This window comes from Nycticebus coucang, chromosome 1 (assembly GCF_027406575.1).
Source record: "Nycticebus coucang isolate mNycCou1 chromosome 1, mNycCou1.pri, whole genome shotgun sequence".
Lineage (NCBI taxonomy): Eukaryota > Metazoa > Chordata > Mammalia > Primates > Lorisidae > Nycticebus > Nycticebus coucang.
This window is the reverse complement of record NC_069780.1, coordinates 132,702,838-132,723,621: the sequence shown is the minus strand read 5'-3', so window position 1 is coordinate 132,723,621 and position 20,784 is coordinate 132,702,838. Positions and strand designations below refer to the sequence as shown.

General features: G+C 42.7%; 1 protein-coding gene across 1 annotated transcript in view; it reads left to right on the top strand.

Annotated features, from left to right (window-relative positions):
* The window catches only part of SV2C (synaptic vesicle glycoprotein 2C), a 268,675-nt gene that overhangs the window by 132,292 nt on the left and 115,599 nt on the right, over positions 1-20,784 (top strand). The window contains exon 4 of the mRNA XM_053588340.1: positions 7,518-7,669. Within this exon, the coding sequence (XP_053444315.1) occupies positions 7,518-7,669 (152 nt within the window). The remainder of the gene's footprint in view (positions 1-7,517; positions 7,670-20,784) is intronic.

The window sequence follows — 20,784 nt, the reverse complement described above, 5'->3', positions numbered from 1 at the left end:
AGCTCCATCATATCCTTTCTAGATTCTACATATCTCTCATCCAACTTTTGGTTCTGTCTTTCCATTTTCTCATCCATTCCTTTTATTGTCTTTACTATCCATATTCTAAACTCCCTTTCTGTCAAGTCCATTAATTTTTTTATAGATGAATTCATCTGCAGTAGCTGCCTCATGGTCCTGTGGGGGAGTTCCTGTGTTTTGGTTTTTCATGTTCCCTGAATTTTTCTGTTGGTTCCTCCTCATATGTTCTTTCTTCTTACTCACCCTTGTCCTTCTTTTTCCTTGTCACTGCCTCCTTTGCTTCAAATTACCTTGTCTCAGAGCTTAGGTCTTGAACTGGCCTCCGTCTGAGCAAAGCCAATGTCTTCCTCTTGGCCAAATAAACTAAAGTCCTTGTTCTTGAAGAATATATTGCCAGGACGCCAGGGGGTGCTGTGTTTTTTTAGGAGTTGGAGAACACAGCCAGGAACCTCTACGGTCCTTATTCTAAACTTAGTTGTCTTTGGTGATTGCCTGATTGTTTCCTCAGCATTCAGACCTTGCTGGTTTGAGATTTTTTTTTAATTAAATCATAGCTGTGTACATTAATGCAATCATGGAGCACCATACACTGGTTTTATATACCATTTGACATATTTTCATCACACTGGTTAACATAGCCTTCCTGGCATTTTCTTAGTTATTGTGTTAAGACATTTATATTCAGTGGTGCCTGTGGCTCAGCGAGTAGGGCGCTGGCCCCATATGCCGAGGGTGGCGGGTTCAAACCCAGCCCCGGCCAAACTGCAACAAAAAAATAGTCGGGCGTTGTGGCGGGCGCCTGTAGTCCCAGCTACTCGGGAGGCTGAGGCAAGAGAATCGCGGAAGCCCAGGAGTTAGAGGTTGCTGTGAGCCATGTGATGCCACAGCACTCTACCTGAGGGTGGTACAGTGACACGCTGTCTCTACAAAAAAAAAAGACATTTATATTCTACATTCAGTAAGTTTCACATGTACCCTTGTAAGATGCACCTTAGATGTAATCCCACCAATCACCCTCCCTCCGCCCATCCTCTGGTTTGAAATCTTAAAGCTCACAAGAATCCTTCAGGGGCAGATCTCACAGTGCCCCCTGACTCTAGTTCCTGTGGGTTGCAGGGGTCCCCAGCCTGTCCCAAGAGTAGAGTTCTGATTCTGGCAGGCAAAATTAAGACAGCCTTGCTTTAGGGCCCTGCTTAGACCTTCTCACAACCTTCCCACAGTGGCAGCCCCCTGGCCCAGAGACCTCAGTATAGCTGCCTCACCAGCTATCAAACCTATGGCAAATCCACTCCATCAGACATTCAGATCTGGTTGCTGTATACTGCTCGAGTCCACCTACTCTTCCAAGCTTTCCACTCAGTTCACAGCTTCCTCCAATAACTGAAAACTCTGGAAAGGCTTCTTCCCATCCCAGACCTGGGTGGTGAGGCAGGAGGGGGCAGCTGATCCCAGACATTTGTAATCACTTGCCTAATTCACCAGATTTCCACCATTCCAGATCAAATGCTGTATCCAGCTCACCACCTCCTCACTGTGCTCCCTGAGCTATGACTCTGGGTAAGGTCCCCACACCAGGTATGGCTGGGTTCTCTCTTTTTCCCCAGTCATTCCAGGAGAGCTCAGCTGAACAATCCTGGTCTTCCATCTTACTCCACCCCTCCCTACCAATTATTCTAATAATTTACATAATATTGAGAAAATACCAGCTTCCAATATTATTTTATAAATTGTGGCATTGGAGATTGGAGGACTAGATTGGTGCTACCTAAAGCACCCATCCTTTAGCACTGACGCTGGGCATAAGAGTTTCCTATTCCTTATTTGATCATGGGTTCACCTACCAGTAAATGCAATGTTTTCCCCTTGTAACATCCATCTAGATTGCTGATAACTAACATGTTCTTCCTAATCAACACAGTGAACCTTATTTCTGTGCCAACACAGCCTATTCAGAGACTATTAGGTCTGTGCTCTTTCATCTAAGGTTCTGAACAACCTCCCCAGGGGTCTGTGAAATTCTATTTACTTTCATAAAGCAGAAGACACTGAAAAGTCCATTCTGGAGGCTGCTGCTTTAATTCCTATTTCTAGGTCCCATTTAAAACATAATGAATTGGTTCTGAAGTGCTATGCAATCTGCCTGGCTGTTCAGTGTCTTCCTTTTGTTGATTCTGAGTATGGATTAAAAGAATATTTTTCATGCAAGTTATTTGTAATTGTGATTCCCAGAGACCATTCACTATTCTTTTTATAAGCCCATAATACTTGTCCTAACAAAAGCTCCCAGAGTCAGCTCTTGGTGGACTCAGCCCTCTCTGCTTATTGTCTGTATTGAACACGTGACTTTACAATGATTATTCAACTTTCTCTTTAATCTTGTTCTTCCATAATGCCCCATTTACCAATGGAAATGGGAAATGGAGGATTAAGGTAAAGGACTGCTTGATAATCACATGGTGAAGTAAGTTAGAATAAAATTATTCATTGTTACATGCTCGTTGAAAAAGTAAAGCAGAAGAGAATTACACAGTAGAATCCCTCCTCAGGAGGAGAAGTTGTCAATTACTCCTTTATCTATGATCTCCCTCCTTCATTGCAGAAACCTGAACCCCATTCCATCTCCATCTTTGAACACCCCACATAAATCAGTCTGATGAGTGTATTAGTCCACCTGCTCTACTATAAAGGAATGCCTGAGGCTGGGTAGTTTATAAAGAAAAGAGGTTTATTTGGCTCACAGTTCTGCAAACTATACAAGGAGTGTGGCACCAGAACAGTGTCTGCTTCTGGTGAGGGTTTCAGGAGAGCTTCCAATCCAGGTGGAAAGCATGTCCCAGGGTGTGAGCACGAGCAAGAGAGGGCGGAGGTGGTGCTAGGCTCCTTTAAGCAATCCACTCTCAGTGAACTCATAGAGAACTCATTCCTTATCACTCAAGGGCACCAAGCCATTCATAAGAGACCCACCCACTTGACCCAAACCCCTCCCACCAGTCCCAGTATTTAGCAATGAAGATCCAATTTCAACACGTGATTTGAATCCGCCAAACATTCCAACCCCATCAGTGAGGTACAAGGACAAACATCATCCACAGCAGGGTTGCCATCTGAACTAGAGACAGAGGAGGTGCGGTGAGGGGGTGGGGGAGAGATTTGCAGGGATTAGGACAGCCACGTTCTCCATTTCCCAGGGAGGTTTGTGCAGACGGATATCAGGCACCCCATCAGCCTGCTGTGCTAGACTTACATAACTTAAGTGCCTCACATTTCCCGAGACAGGATAAATTTTTTATGTAAAGATAAAACATTCTTTGCCTTACATAGTGATCTAATTTGCCTTAGATTATTGAGGTAAATAAATATATCTCATGATATTTACCAGATGGCTACTGAGTCATATGCAGACCTGTTGAGGTATTTTGTGTGTGTGAACGCACGGGCAAAAAGGAGGGAGGAGATCCTACTTTATTCTAGAAATGTGTTTAATACAGAATATTTTAGTTTTGATTTCTGTAATTAAAGTTGCCAAAACCTAAAATTAATATTAACTTAGAGAATAACCCCAATACTGAAATTCCAAATATTAACATTCTATTTCATTTATGTAAATTCAATTATTTTGAAACTGACTAATCTTCCAGCTAGAATGTGGATTTTAATTATTCCTTCTGTGCCTCCTATTACTGAGGATAATTAAGATTTGCCATTTTTTGGACAGCTAATGAAATAGACTTAATATCCAATGGTAGGAAAAACCATTCTGATCTCATTGCTTCATTTCTGTAAACATTCCATCAAAAATGAACTTGAGCAGATTACAGCAATGATGACTGATCATTATATAATGAACAATGAACTCTTCATATTGTCTGGATTTAAGGCTGTGTTATCAGTGAGAAAATGAAAAAGATAACGTTGTGCCTTATGTTACAGATTTTTAATATAAAATCAATTGTATTTTCCACATTAAGTCCCCATTGCAAGAGTTGCTCAGCCTTTGTACTACTAACATTTTGGGCTAGATAATTTTTTGTGAGGAGCTATCCTGATCATTGTAGGATGTTTAGCAGCACCCCTGGCCTCTGCCCACTAGATGCCAGCAACACCCCCTGAGTTAGGACAATTAAAAATATCTCTAGACATTGCCAGAGATCTACAGGGGGTGGAGACAGGGCACAAAATCAGTTCTATTTAAGATCTACTACTACATGAGCTTTTGAAGGCTGCCATTGAAATATTTTTTATTTCTTCATTTATTCTCAGAAATTATATCTTAAAAAAGATAAAAGGTAAATAAACAAACAAAACAACAAATAAGGAAATGTATTAACCACTCGCATGAAATACTGAGATAGAATAGTAATGGGAAACTTTTTTTAATTTATAAGGTTTGAGGTCTAGAGAGTGGCAGTTTTTTCTTATCTTCAGTAGTTACCAGGGGAACCAAATTATATTGTAAAAGATGTGAAAGCTTTTGCTTTATCTCTTGTCTAAATATTTTTATTGATGATAATTAGAGCCTCTGCAATATTTTTCTGAAAGGTACACAGGTGGAAGCTCCTGGAGTGCCCAATGGGATTGCCCGATAGTTTTTGGCCAGTTCTAAGTGAACTATCCCCCAGAACAAGGGCCATAGGAGCATCTGGTCAAAGAGGGACCATAGTAACTAGGTCACAGAGTAGCTTGGGAACATTGTGAGGGTTCCATTGCTGTCTAAACTTCCAGTCCAACACTCTCAACTTCTTTTATGATCATACTGTCCCAGGAAATAAGGTGCATGTATTTATTCAGTAGAGATGTTTAAGTCATCAGAATAGGTTACTCCAGGAGACGTGATGTGCTAACTCTAGCACTCGAGAGTCTGTGAAATTAAGTTCTTTTGAGTAAACACTTAGCACATGTCCACTGGGCCAGGTAATGGGGATTCAAATATGAATACAGTCCCTGCCTTCAAGGAGCTGTTGGAGTGTGAAACACCAGTAATAGTAATCGTAGTAGTAGTAATAGTAATAGTAGTAGTAATAGTTTCTTCTCTGCTTAGAAGATGTCATAGTAAGATGAGAAGTAGTATTTGCCCCCAAATAGATGATCAGCCCCCAAGAACAAATGCGAATACTTGGAATGATTTACAGATTTGAGTCTTGAGAACTTTACAAGCATTTCAATAAAATCCTTCACCATTCCTCAGACTCACTTATTCCTTAGTATTAGAGCTCCTTGCAGTCTGCTCTACAAACCAATAGTGAGAGACATCCATGCAAAAATAACCACTTTAAGAAGAGGCATTGAATTAAAATCAGCTGAATTGTTGATAAGTCCCTAAAAGTTGGCATTTTCTTATGTAACATGATTTGTTTAAATGTGACAGGCAAGTCTGCAGTCTTCGACTTGAAACTTTAGCCACAGTGGAGTACATTTATCTTGGTTCAGAGGGACCTGGCAAATCTTGACGTGCAACTGTGCCTTCACAAAGTGTGAATTATAGCTATTACATACAGAACATTCTGAATCCTGATGAAACATTAATTAGGATATAAAATGTCAGTAAAAGACTGGGACTCTTTCTTATGCATTGAAGAGTGAAGTAGGGGCCTGGGATTTTATGGTGCAGAGGATCAGACTTTTTGCATTAAGTGAAAGAAAGAAATAGCATTGAATGATTTGTGACAGAGACATTTTATTTCCCACTAAAATTCTGTCTTATAAGGAACCCATTTAAAATCCGAAAATATTGTAAATAAATTTTTACATTCAACTAGCTAAGCATGAAATGAGCTCCTCCAGAAGCCAGGCGTGAGAACTATGTGAGTCTAATATGGTGCACTCTAGAGCCAGCTCTGAGCACCCATCGTGTGCCTTTGTTTCCCGCTTGAGGGTTTGGCTGGTGGACGTGGACCTGGTTAGATGTCTCTGCGTGTGATGTGCTGCATCTGAAGACACTAAGATTCATACCTCTAGAGGTTTTAGGTAGAACTACTGCTATCATAGACCAGAAAAACAGATATAGATGATTTAAGTTCATAAATTTTAAACTCCTTCCACAGCAACTCCCACTAAGAAGCATACTGTGGCCATTATATATCACATATACATATTACACATTATAACACAAAGAAAAATTGTATGAAATTATACGTATGCTTATCATGATTACTTACGATCCTTAAGTACTTATCATGATTACTTATCACTGTCGTTTGCCCATATCTACTGATGGATAACCAGGAGATGTGATGTGCTGGTCTTACACAATATAAAATGGTGCTATATTTTGGCCTCCCAGTTGATGCAGAAGGACATTGTAAATCCTGTGGTTTATTTGGTATATGCAGTTTGCTGCAAAATGGCTTTTCCTTAAATTACATTTGTTAAGGTCACTGCCAGTACTTCTTTATCATATCAAAGGCTCTAAGAAAAATAGTTATTGCCCAGTGGATAAACATGTTTTTCCTTGTCATCAAATTTGCAAGAAATGTCAATAGTCATTTTCCTTATAGAAATCTGAACCTACATGAGTCAGTACATGATTCTCAACTATTAGATTAGGTGTCATCTTGACAATCTACTTATATTGTGCAACTTTTGAATTGTTTGCAGTGATAGTAATATTTTTTTCATACTACTTTACGTTCAGAGGCAGTGCTTCCTGAAATTTTAGGGTCAAGATCTATTTGAAATTCTGGTGAAATCTATGACTCATTTCTCTAGAATGAATCTTGATTCCATAGACCCTCGCTTAAAAACACTTAACCTGAGTAGAGGTCACTGTTGGAGTCATCTCCCCAGAGCTCGGTCAGCAGCTCTTGTAACTAGTTCCTACTGGAAGGAAGCACTGCACTCTGTTCTCTTGGTGTCTAAACCACCACCTCCTTATTTGGTTCTCCCAGTGTCCCTTTCACATGTACTCATTCAGCACAATGTCTACTGGATCAGGACTAGAGCCAATCAAGGAAGTGACCCCGTTGGTTCTGTGTTTGTCAAACATTAGCCTGATTGGTGTAAGACCAGCTACTGGGGGGTAGCAGTGAGCAAGTATAGATTGCAGATATCCCCCAGAAGTATTTGAAGCTGTTTCCAATCCCTACATCATGAGTAGAACATGACAAAGAATCTTGTTTTAAAAATGAATTAATTAAAATGTTCACTAGACTGTGCCAAATTATTGTAAGTTTTGATAAGTATCATGTAGAACATTCAACACTGAGCAGAAAACTCATCAAATCCTCAAGCTAAACTCTATAAACCATGCAAGCAGTGTGCCACTACCACCTTTGGGTTATGTAGCTTAATTGCAGGTTCAGGTTTTGGAAAGATGATAAATTTATATTGAACATGGAGACTATAATTTTAAAGTTATGAAAGGATAGGAACTATACATCCTTGATACACTGGGATAGATAGAGAGCATGTGTTATCAGGTCTTGCTTTGATTCCGCTCTTTGCATCTCACATTCGCTGTCCAGGTTCCAATTTCATATATTGTCTGTACCTTTTGACAGGATCGGAGGAGCCATTCCTACTGTGTTCTCCTACTTTGCTGAAGTGTTGGCCCGGGAGAAGAGGGGTGAGCACCTGAGCTGGCTCTGCATGTTCTGGATGATCGGCGGCATCTACGCCTCTGCCATGGCCTGGGCCATCATCCCACACTACGGTAAGAGGCTGGCCTTGCACCAGCCCAGTGGTCATTTGGTTGTGTTTCTGCTTCCATTCCCATCTCTTTCTTCTCTTCTGTGTGCTGGTTTGAGAACACTGTCATCATCATGTTTCTCTCTTCTGTAGTGACCAGTTTTCCCCCCTATACAGAGATCTGTATTAAGTGAGACTGTCTGAAATGTAGACACTAAGGCCAGGTGTGGTGGCTCATGCCTGTGATCCTAGTACTCTGAGAGGCCAACGTGGAAGGGTCCCTTAAATTAAGGAGTTTGAGACCCACTTAGGCAAGAACAAGACCTCATCTCTACTTTAGAAAAACAAACTGGGTGTAGTCCCAGCTACTGGAGAGGCTGAAGCGGAAGGATTGCTCAAGCTCAAGAGTTTGAGGTTGCCGTGAGTTACAGTGATGCCACAGCACTCTGGCCTAGGTAACAGAATAAGACTCTGTCTCAAAAATAATTAATGAATTAATTAAATGCAGACACTAAATGAATATAATCGGAGAAAGGGCTATTAATAGTTGCATCTACTGTACTCTGAAAATCCTTCTGGTCACAAAACCATATGGAAGTGTTTCTCCCCACGAACCAGTTCTCTGATACCCAGCTATCAAAGATAGCTGATGGGCATCCTGCAGTTTAACTGAATCCTAACACTCTGATACCTGGGATTACAGTCAGATCCCACAGATGAAGAGCTCAGTCCTGGCAGACCCCTCCCACTTCAGATGCCAACTGCACATCTAGGCCTCCAGAACTTCTAATGGACCAGCTATAAATTGGGGATTCTCACAATCCCCTCCTCAAGTTTGATCATTTGCTAGAATGGCTCACAGAACTCAGGGAAACATTTAACTTACATTTACCAGTTTGTTCTGAAGGATATCACAAAGGGTACAGAAGCACAGCCAGATGCAGAGATGGACAACAGGACAGGTGTGTGGAGGGGTGAGGAGCTCCAGTGACTTTCCCGGGCTTACCACCTGTCAAACACCTTCACGTGTGGTCAGCAACCTTAAAGGTCTCCCCATGGTTCTGGAACTTTTATAAAAATCCTATAAAATGTCTATAAAAATTAGATAGGCATGATCAATTTTGGTTTTTTTTTCATTATTATGTTTTTGCCAATGTCTAATGCGGTGCCTAACTTATAGTATGTCCCTAATAAATGTTGCTAGATAAGTAAATAAATACTATTAATTCCAACCTTCCTCCACTTTATACTATTATCTCCTAAAATAATCTCTTTACCTCTAATCTCTTCCCCCTCAGATTTACTCTGAACATGAACATCTAGATAATTTTTCAAAGCCTTTGATTTAGCCATTTTATAAAGTTTATAAAAAATGAAAAAAAGGGACACATTTTCATAGTGCTAATATCTTTTGAAATGTAGGATACTAGCTGGACACACTTGCTTATGCCTATAATCCCAGTGCTTTTAGGAGGCTGCGGAGGAGGGATTGCTTGAGGCCAGGAGATTGAGATTAGCCTAGGCGACATAGCAAGACAGGGTCTCTACAAAAACGTTTAAAAATAATAAAACGCAAGCTACTGAATTATATGTGGGGGAAAAGTTAATTATGCATGCAAAGATGACACTAAAAAATTCAACGATCTTTTCGTTTAAAATTTTTACTTAAATTCTCACTCAGTATCAGGCACAGTGCCATGGAGGATAACATGGTGAGAAGGGAGACATCCTGGGGGCTCATGGCATCTCCAGAAAGTTGACTAGTACACAATTAATACAATATTAATAAACAATATAAAAAAGAGAAGTTCAAGTTGCAATGAGAAAATAGAACACGAGGAGCTAAAGCAATGTATGCTGGGACGGGGCTAAGGGAATGCTTAGAAAGCCTGGTTCACTTTTCACCCTTTTAGACTCAAGTAAACACTGACTTCCTCAGAAAAGGATCCCCTGACTTCCTTGACTAAACCAAATTCGCATGTGATAGCTTTCCTTTGGAGCATTTATCCAGCTGTAATTTTACATTTACAACATTACTTCTCTAGCTGTTTGAGCAATGGCTACCTCTTGCACTAGTAGAGTGCCACCTTCTTTGTCCTCACTGAAGCCCCAATACCAGTGCAGTGGTGCCTGGCAGATGACCAGCAGGACGGCTGTGTACACAGCCCCGTGCAAAATAAAAAGGTATGGCTCCTGGTTCAAAAACTGTTAAGGATTTCAAGATGGTGACAGCAGAGGGAACTTCCCAGCACAGTGGGAATGAGTGAATAAATGAATGCAAGTTGAGATCTGAAGGCTGTGTTAGAATTAGCCCAAGTAAAGGGAGGTAAGAGAGAATACTTGAGGCACAAGTGTAAAAGCCACATACAAAAAGGCAATAGAGGGTAGACATTTTGAAGAACTGGAAGTGGCATGATCAATTATTTTTAACTCAATCTTCTGCTTCTCTCCTCTTCCCAAGAGAATGGGGGTTGGGGCTGAAAGCTCCCAGCTTGTAATCGTAGCTGGGTCTTTCTGACAACCAGCTCCCATCTAGGAACTCAAAAGGAGTCACCTCATTAGAATAAAAAATGCTTCTATCACTCAGGAAATTCCAAGGGATTAACAGCTCTGATCATGAACCAGGGATGAAAACCAACATATATGCTTCTTACTATAAAACACAATATCAGACACTTTTGCATTTTGCTGTTTCTCAAGCCATGATTTCATTTGTTTCCTATGTATGGTCTACTCTGGGGACTCCCCACCCCTTCAGCCTAAAGGGACATCAGAAGATCCACAGAGCATCACCAGCATATAAGGCAACATGGCCGACAGTCATTCTGGGGACTGTCATACATATCAGACAAATGTCTTTACTCCCACCCTGTGGGCCCAGCCCAAAGCTCAGCCCAGCATCAGTCCCACCTCTTCCAGCAGCTCAGAACTGGGATAGGAGCAAGAAAAAGATCCTGTGTTCTGGTGGCCCATGGACATGCAGAACTTCAGAGGTGACTTTACCTGTCCACGCTTCTGAGATCCCCTCCTCAGCACTTTCTATTCTTGCCATCCCAAGTTTTTATAGCTTTCATGTTTCTGAGAAATACCCTCCATCCTCAGGAGCAAGAGGTTCCAAGTGGCTTTGTCTTCTGCGGCCATCCAAAGAATAAAGGGGATTTTTCTCCTTTGTCTGGGACCTGAGGATCTCAGCCACACTCAGAACCTTCCTCTGTAGAACAGTGCCTAACTTATGCCCCACTCAGCTCATGGTTCTGATGGAAAAGCCGTTCAGGAATTGCTTTAGAGGAACTACGTTTAAGGATGAGAAAAGGAAATGCGGGGCTTAGGCAGAATGCAGCTTTGCCCACATTGCCACAGGCAGCCCTTGTGCAATTTAAGTCACACAGCCACCTCTGCCAGGTGCCCACACAGGCTCCACATGGCAACTGGATTACTGCTTTTCTCTTTCTTTCTTTTTTCTTTCTCGATGTTTGGATTACTTCTTAGCCTCCCTGCAGGCCAGTCTTGTTCTCCGCAGCCTCTGATGACAGCACCAATCCTTGGCTCCCTTATTGCCACACCCTTCCTGGTCCTCCTTTCCCACCACATCACTCAGAATTTTGCCTGCTGGCCTTGCGCTCACAACTCAGACTGGCTTCTGCAGTCTGCGTGTGCCCACCAACCCCAGCGTGATTGTTCTGTTTCTTTTCTCAGTAGGGATTCAGTTCCTCAGACTCTGCCCTTCACACATCCCTGCCCTTGAACTGTGGATGGCCCCACATTTTTTCTCGTCTTGCCACTAGTCAGCCGATGGCTGACCCGCAAAGAATAAACATCACCTTTATTTTTCCAAAATACACATAAGCTACTTCCTGGGTATAGCAACAAAGGCTGACCAAGTCCTAAATAAGTGGAATGAGGGATGGTTGGAAATCATAAACAATGCATGAAAAGTTATAAAAACCATCACAATACAGCAGAATTAAATGTCTGAGGCTAACATCAACTTTTATGTTGACAGCACCTTGAGAAATAATGACCTGGTTAGCAAGCTAGGAACATAAAATATTAAAATCCTTTTTTTTTTTTTGAGACAGAGTCTTATATTTCACCCTCAGCATCACTGCTCAGAGCAACCTCAAACCCCTGAGCTCAAGCGATTCTCTTGAATGGCCTCAGCCTCCCAAGGCTGGGACTACAAGTGCCCGCCACAGTGCCCAGCTCTTTTTTTTTTCTTTTTTTTTTTTTTTTGCAGCTTTTGGCCGGGGCCAGGTTTGAACCTGCCACCTCCGGTATATGGGGCTGGTGCCCCACTCCCTTGAGCCACAGGTGCCGCCCTGCCAAGCTTTTTTTTTTACAGACCAGGTCTTACTCTGGCTCAGGCTGGTCTCAAACTTGTGAGCTCAGGCAAGCCACCCACCTCAGCCTCCCAGAGGGATAGGATTACAGGCATGAGCCACTGTGCCCAGCCAAAATATTAAAATCTTATTCCCTTGGCTTGGTGCCCGTAGCTCAGCAGCTAGGGCGCCAGCCACATACAGTGGAGCTGGCGGGTTCAAACAATGACAACTATAACAAAAAATATAGCTGGGTGTTGTGACAGGGCCTGTAGTCCCAGCTATTCAAGAGGCTGAGGCAAGAGAATCACTTAAGCCCAAGAATTTGAGGTTGCTGTGAGCTGGGATGCCACGGCACTCTACCAAGGGCAACATAGTGAGACTCTGTCTCAAAAAATAAATAAATAAATAAAAATAAAAAATAAAATCTTATTCCCTTGCTTTGTTGAAGGCTTTCCATGGCCAGAAGTACAGCAAAAACAACAAATTATTTCAATCAATCATTCCTGCAAATTAGAATTAACAGAGGATGTTTTTTAAAATGCCCTTGCTGTTGTATTCTACAACTTGAAGAGTTTTAATTATTTTTTTAAGTTTAGCTCTAAAAATCCTGTGCTGAGGCTTCTGGAGTAATACTGACGCTCTATATCCTAATCTGGGTGGGGTCCTTCTGGGGTATTCCCTTGTAAAAATCATTAAACTGGGTGCTGAAGATTTGTGCATGTTGCTGAATGGAAGTCACGCTTTCTCATAAACACTTTTTAATAAGTTTAGCACTTTTCCCTCACTCCCTCCTTCACCCACGCTTGAAGCCTACCCCAGATCAATCAAATCAGATTCTCTAAGTTGGGGACTCAGCATCAAGAGCTTTTCTTCTTCTTTTTTTTTCCAGCTTCCCTGAGGTGTGATTGCTGGATAAAAATTGTATATGCTTAACGTGCACAACTTGACGTTTCGATATACACATACATTGTGAAGTGATTACCACAATCAAGCTAATTAGCATATCTATCACCTCATATTGTTATCTTTTGGGGGGGGCTAGAACACTTAAGATCAGCTCTCTTAGCAAGTTTCAAGTGCACAAGACGGTAGGGTCTTAGTAACTGTAGTCACCATGATGGACATTGGGTCTGCAGAACTTTTCACCTTAGAACTGGAAGTTTGTACCCTTTGACTATCATCTCCCCATGTTCCCCTTCCCTCTGCCCCTGGTAACCACTCTTCTACTCTCTCTGAGTTTGACGTCTTTAGATTCTACCTGTAAGTAAGATCATGCAGTATTTGCCTTTGACTTGTTTAACTTAGAATAATGCCCTCCAGATTCGTCCACGTTGTTTCAAATGGCAAGATTTCCCTCTTTGTTAAGGCTGAATAACATTCCACTTTGTGTGTGTCTGTGTGTATGCATCCACATGTGTATGTTTTAGAGTTCTATAACTCTACAGTTTCAGGTCTTACATTTAGGTCATTCATCCATTTTTAGTTGCTTTTTGTGTATGATTCAAGAGAAGGTTTTATTTTCAGTCTTGTGTATACAGATACCCCATTCTCCCAGCACCATTTACTGAAGAGACTATTTTTTCCCCTATTGCACATTCTTGGTGCCTTTTTCAAAGATCGGTTGACCGTATACGTGTGGATTTATTCCTCATCTCTCTATTCTGTTCCATTGGTCTATCTGTTCCACTGATGTATCTGTGTTTATGTCAGTATCCCACTATTTCAATGACTGTAACTTTGTAATGTAATTTAAAATCAGAGGGTGTAATATATCCTGCTGTATTCTTCTTGCTCAAGATACTTTAGCCATTTGGGTTATCCATGTTTCCATACCGATTTTAGGATTATTTTCTCTACTTCTGGGAAAATGACACTAGAATTTCAGTAGGGATTGCACTGAATCCATAGATCACTTTGGGCAGTATCAGTATATTAATTCCTCTGATCCATAAAGACAGGATATCTTTCCATTTATTTGTGTCTTCTTCATTTCCTTCATCAGTGTTTTATAGTTCTCTGTGCGCAGATCTTTTACCTCCTTGGTTAAATTTATTCACCAAGAAAGATAAAATACTTAGGCTTTTGTAAATGATATTGTTTAAATAATTTCTTTTTCAAATAGTTCATTATTAGTGTATAGAAATACAACTGATTTTTTGTGTTTGTTGCTTTTGTATCTTGTAACTTTACTGAATCCATTTATTAGTTCTATCAGTTGTTTGGTGAAATCTTTGGAATTTTCTATATTGTGAACTAAAATAAAATCTTAATCCCCACAGCCAACTGAATGGACCCCACCTTGGCCGAGGTAACCCCCATAATACCTTAAAGCTGAGATGCCAGCCATGAACAAAAGGAGAGGTCTATTTTGCCCAGTACGGCCCTGCCCTTTGGAATTATTCTTTGTATAACAATAAGATACAAAACCAGTAATAGGCCTAAGGCCATGAAAGTTGATGACCTAGATCATCCATTTATTAATACTTAGCAGATCACTTATGTCTTGGCATACGTCTGGTGACTTATCTCTGATTCACATACAGATTTCCCCATCTTAGTTTAAAGCAGTCCAAGGCTTTAGACAAAGCTACATTTTTTTTAACCAATTGCAAATCAAAGAATCTTAAACCCACCTGTAATAGTTGTAAGCCCCTGTGGAGATGTCCTACCTTTTTGGGCCAAACCAATGCACACCTTCCATGCACTGAATTAAGATTTTATGTGTAATTCCTGTTCCCCTAAAATGTATAAAACCAAACTGTAACCCAACCACGGCAGGACCAATTGTTCAAGGCCTCTTTTGTGTGGATTTTCAGGGTAGGCTCACACATATTTGGCTCAAAATAAACCTCTTTAAGTTATCTAACGGAGTTCAACAATATATAAGATCATGTCATCTGCGCACAGGGACAGTTTTACTTTTTCCTTTTCAATCTGGATGTCTTTTCTTTCTTTCCTTGCCTGAATGCTCTGGGTAAGACTTCTGGACTATGCTGCATAGGAAGACAAGAGCTTGTTCTTGATCTCAGAGGAAAAGCTTTTGAATTTTCACCATTGCACATGTTAGCTGTGGGCTTGGGTCTGTTATCTATGGCACTTACTATGTTGAGATACACCAGTAGTTTTCAAACCCTCCAGGTGATCCTAACACACAGACAGATTTGAGATTGTTCAACTCCCTGCCCCTCCCAGTTAGCAATCTCAGAATCTGTTTTTGGGCCAAGCCCCTAAGACTTGATTTTATACACGGAGGGCTGTGCATGCTGATAAAGAGAAGATGAGCCTTACCCAAATAGCAGTTGGTGATTGAGTTTCAGCTTGTTGGTTTCATCCACACTAATGCACTTTCCTGCTCAACTTAAAATAGATAAGGGTCTAAAAGTCCATCCACTTTCCCTGCTGCCTCTGAAAACATATGGCTTGTATGTTCCCTCTTAAATTCTCCATTGTATAAATGAAGCAATAATCCACAGAAACAAGAGCGGGTTGGTCCCTGCCTCTCTATTCTCTTTCATTAAGGAGCCCTTGGAATGTCTACCACCACCAGTGTCTTGAGTTCTCACCTATAGGAAAGGATCACAGGAGCGTAATAGAGTGTCTCAGAGCTGGGACCTCACCCTTCTCACGCTGGTAACAGGCTTTGCTCTGGAGAGAAGGAATCAGTAATTGACATCCACATTGCAAGCACATTTCAAATGATCGGTAATACTCATGGTCAAGAAGACTCTTGGGCATAAGAGCCTGTTTCTGGGTGTCACCTTTCTGTATTTGTGACAGAGTCATCAGTGCTCAAAGCATAAGTCTGATGCCATGAGACTTGAATTCTGGCCCCAGATGAGCCTTTGATGCAGAATGGGTCGCCAAGGATTCTGGAAGGAAATCTGGAGGGATTCTTGGGAAGTTAGCCACAACATCAGGAAGGGTGTTTGATTGCTTCAAGGGCTGTGAGTTAAAACATGGGCCGTAGTCAGGAGCTTCCAAGATCAAAAGTGGGGTCAGCCTGGCCTGCTGAGAAGGACCTGGCTTTTGTACCAGCATCTGACAATGACAGTGCTTTTCTTCATGTCACTGCTCTTGGAGTTGAAGGTTTCCCCAGAGACAGACAGTTGCCAACATCTGAAGTTTCCCAGCATAAACACACCTGTCCCAGCTCTGACAAAGCCTCTGGAGGCAGAGGGCATGGCCCTGTTACACCAGCACCTGCCTCACCAGCCAACCCCATTAAGAAGCTTCTGGGCTTCCTGTTTCTCACCCTGTGGCACAGAGCAGTCTCCTAGAGCAAGGGAGGAGGATCAGCAAACCTGGAAAGGAATGCCCCTGCATCAAAGGCTAGGTCCCTGCACCAGCAGAAACTGGGAATTTAGAAGTCAAGTTAGAAAACAAGGCTCTTCTTGACCTGTTCACACACCTTTCTCCAGCCTGGGCCTTCAAAGTGGGCATTGGCTACCAGTCCATAAAAAAAAAAAAAAAAAAAAAAAGCAATATTTTTTTTTCTCTCTCTTTTTTTTCTTTCTTTCTTTCTTACTTTCTTTCTTTCTTTCTTTCTTTTTTTTTTTTTTGTTGTTGTTGTTGTGAGACAGAGTCTCACTCAATCACCCTGGGTAGAGTCCCACGGCATCATCATAGCTCACAACAACCTCAAACTCTTGGGCTTGAGCAATCCTCTTGCCTCAGCCTCCTGAGTAGCTGAAACTATAGACCTCTACCACAATGCCTGGCTAGTTTTTCTATTTTTAGTAGAGACAGGGGTCTCACTCTTGTTCAGGCTGGCCTTCAACTCCTGAGCTCAAGCAATCAGCCTCCCACCTCAGCCTCCCAGAGTTCTGGCATTATAAGTGTGAGGCACTGCCTGGCTAAAGCAATATTTTCAAGAACAGATAATTCAGGTGCAAATGTTCTCTGTCACCCTTCCTCCACCTCCTCCTTCTCCCCAAGCTCTCTAATAATCAGGACACATCAGCCATTAATGGAAGCCCCATTGCTGCAGGGGAAATGGGAACAGGGAGCTGAATCATAGGCACTTTCCTCTTCGGCTGAGAGCTTTCATGTAGGCCCAGGCTTTGGAGCTGCTGCCAGTCTGCGACACTGTCTGCTCCATTAAACCCTCTGTCATCATGTTCTCTTCTAAATTCGTGTGCACATCAGATGTTCTCCCCCACCGCACACATTACAGCATGCAGCAAGGACACTCAATTAGCTAAGTGGGGAGGTTTTCCTTTTAACCTGAAAGGCCTCAGCTCTGAAAGCCCACAGAGCACTGGGCTGGACTCAGCACCTAGCACAGCCTGAAGCCTCTGTCCAGCCCACTGCAACCAGCACAGGGTCAGGCTAGGAGCACCCACAAACCCCACGCCATTCCCACCCCAACTACAATGAGATGTCTGGGCTAAAAACAACATGTATTCCCAAGGCTGTCCAAATGCCCAAAATGTCTCTGCTTCCTTCAATGGCAAAATATATGAGGCTAATACATTCTTCTCCCTAGTGGCAAAACTGGGGTGAAGAAGAGGGGAGAGCTGATAGCTGTCTGGTGGAGGAAGGAAACAGGAAGGGATTCTCAGTTTCTCAACCAGGCAGGTGTTCAGTGAGAGGGGAGGCACCATGAGGAGGAGAAAGAGCTATGTATGATGTGAGGGGTGCTCTCAGTCTCAGCCCCACTGCCTCTGTGAGCTCTGCCAAGCTTTTCTGTCTCACCCAGCCCACTTTCCAAGTCACTACTATGATAAAGATGAAGCATAATAATCATGGTAAATGCTTAGCATGTAATTAGTGCTCAAAAGTCATAGTCATTATTGTTATCAGAGTTATGTTCTACATGGGATAGCTAGACAGTCAAAGCAGCCCAACATGAGCTCAGAAGCTATAGGAAAAGAGGGAGAAGGTATTACAAAGCTAGGACTATCCTAGGGTTTGAATCATCACAAGAGTCAGTGAAAAGAAAAAAATCAGGGGGGCAGAGACAAGATGGCTGACTGAAGCCAGCTATCCACAGAGGTTCCTGTCCAGAAGGAGAGTTAAAGGACAGAAATTTAGCAAGTAACCTGGTGGATTTGAGCTGCACCAAGAGAGAAGTTTGAAGAAGGCACATCAACCCCACTGAGGTGAGGTGCAACCCCAAGGATACAAACAAAAGGTACAAAATCCATCACCAAGCAGATGGGAGTCCCCTCCCCCATGAGAATGGCTCGGAGTGCCTCACAAACAATTGAGCAGAGTTCAAAGGTCCTCCCCCTACACTCCATGGGAGACACCCTCTAAAAACTGGACCTACCTCCCCTACTAGGGTGCCACGGCGTTCTCCTGCCAGGCACAAAACTGTATAAAATTGTATATATTCTCTACCTGCAACTCTGAGCTCCGAGCACTCCCCTCCACTCTTACTCTGAGGTCTGGAGGCCTGTCCCCCAGGAGTCCAGATTCTTGGGTGATATCTCAAGGGGTGAGGACAGGGGCTAAACTGCAGCTGGTCAGTGCTGACTCTAGGGCATGGGAGTGAGGAGAGGACGGTTGGCTGAGAGGGAACCACACCGGAGTGGCGGTGCCCCGAGGCACAGAACAGCAGCCGTCTTTTAGCAACAATAGGGCTCACTCCCGGATATTCTGGAGCCACACCCCCTGTCACCCTGGGCAACCAGAGGAGGCCAGGCATCTACTCGGGTGGCAACCACCACAGATCTGGGATGGAAACGCAGGCCCCGTGAGTAAAGGGTTTGCCTGAGGCGGTACCGGCCTGGGTGGAGTGTGGGGACTAGAAACTCAGGCACAGAGCAGTGAAGTTCCCAGGGGTGGGGCTGACCCAGAGGACCTCTTTACTGAGCCTAAGACGCACCTGACCCTCAGAGGATCATCAGCCTATAGACAAAGGAAGGCAGGAGGCTAGAACTGACAGGTAACCGAATACAAACCTGCAGGAATAAAGACAGGGCCTGAGGCGCAGGCTCTGGGAACTCAAAACAGCTTCTCTTCTGCAGGGGAATTTAGCAGGGACAGAAACAAATTCCTGCAAAGTTTTTCTGTTCTATTCTGTCAGTAACATCAATCAGGGGTGGGGCTGGAACTGAGTGAACACCCCCCCAGCCTCCATCATGCACCCAAGGTTGTCAGGCCTCACCTCCCCCTGCTAGTTAGAGGCAGAGCAAAGCGGCCTGGCTGAGCAGAAATAGATTTCCTTGTGATTCAGGCAGGCGCAAACCCCTGGAGTATCTGTTCACTACATGCAAATGGGTCAAAGCCCTGCGGGACTATCAGTGACTGGGTGTGACAGAGGTGCAAGGTGGGGAAGGAGGCATCAACCTTCAAGACTGATCTATTTGTTGGGTGGGTCCCCCTGACTCCACGGAGCACGAGAACAAGCCATATCAGAGTAGTCACCAGACCCCTGCGATCCCACCTGAGACAGGTGCTGACTGAGACAATTGATTTGAACCTTTTGAACTAAGCCAATCGCCTGAGGACTATTCAGGTGGTGCCCTGGGTGTGTGGTTGTAGGACAGTTTGATTTTCCTTTACCAATTGTTGCCTGTGGGGGGCGGGGTGACTTAATTGCTGGTGTTTCTCCACAGCTGAGACTTCAACTCAGAGTAACTGTTTCACTAGCTTCAGACAGAAACCGGCTGAAAACAAGACAGAACCACTTAGCCCCACCACACCAAACAGGTCCCCAGTTTCTCAGGCCATAACACTGTACGGGTTCTCGACAAAGCTCCAGGGGAAAAAATCAAATGGTGTAAAACAATCATGGGGCGGAATCAGAGGGAAAACTCTGGTAACATGAATAACCAGAATAGATCAACCCCCACTCCCCAAAGGAAAGATATGGAGATATAACTGAAGATCCCATTCATAAACAGCTGGCCAAGATGTCAGAAATCGAATTCAGAATTTGGATTGCAAACAAGATTAATAGAATGGAGGAAAATTTGGAATTAGAAATTCAAGAAGCAATTCCAAAGTCGGAATAAGAAATTCGAGGAGAAATTCAAAAGTAGTCTCAAGAATTTAATGAATTTAAAGACAAAACCACCAAAGATTTTGATGCACTGAAGCAAGAATTTGCAGCCCTCAAAGATCTGAAAAATACAGTAGAATCTCTCAGTAACAGAGTGGAGCAAGCAGAAGAAAGGATTTCTGACACTGAAGACAAAGCTTTTGAATGCTCTCAAACTCTCAAAGAGGAAGAGAAATGAAGAGCAAAAATGGATCATTCTCTCAGAGAGCTCTGGAATAATTCAAAGAAGTCTAATATCCGCCTCATTGGAATCCCTGAAAGCAATGAAGTGACATCGCAAGGCACAGAGGCTCTTCTCCATGAAATTATGAAAGAGAATTTTCCAGACATACCAAGAGATTCTGAAACTCAGATAGCAGACAGTTTCAGAACCCCAGCATGAATCAATCCCAATAAGACATCCCCCAGGCATATCATAATTAACTTCACTAAAGTTAATATGAAGGAGAAAATTCTGAAAGCAGCCAGACGTAAGAAATCCATTACCTACAAAGGGAAGAATATATATTAGAATGACTGCAGATCTCTCTGCTGAAACTTTTCAAGCTAGAAAAGTGTGGTCATCAACCTTTAATCTCCTAAACCAAAATAACTTTCAACCGCGGATCCTGTATCCAGCTAAACTGAGTTTCATTTGTGATGGAGAAATTAAATACTTTACTGACATTCATATGTTAAAGAAATTTGCCATAACCAAACAGCTCTTCAGGATATTCTCAGACCTATCCTCCATAATGACCAGCCCAATCCTCTACCACAAAAGTAACCTCACTCAGAAACTTTTGATCAAACTCCAACTTCCACAGTGGT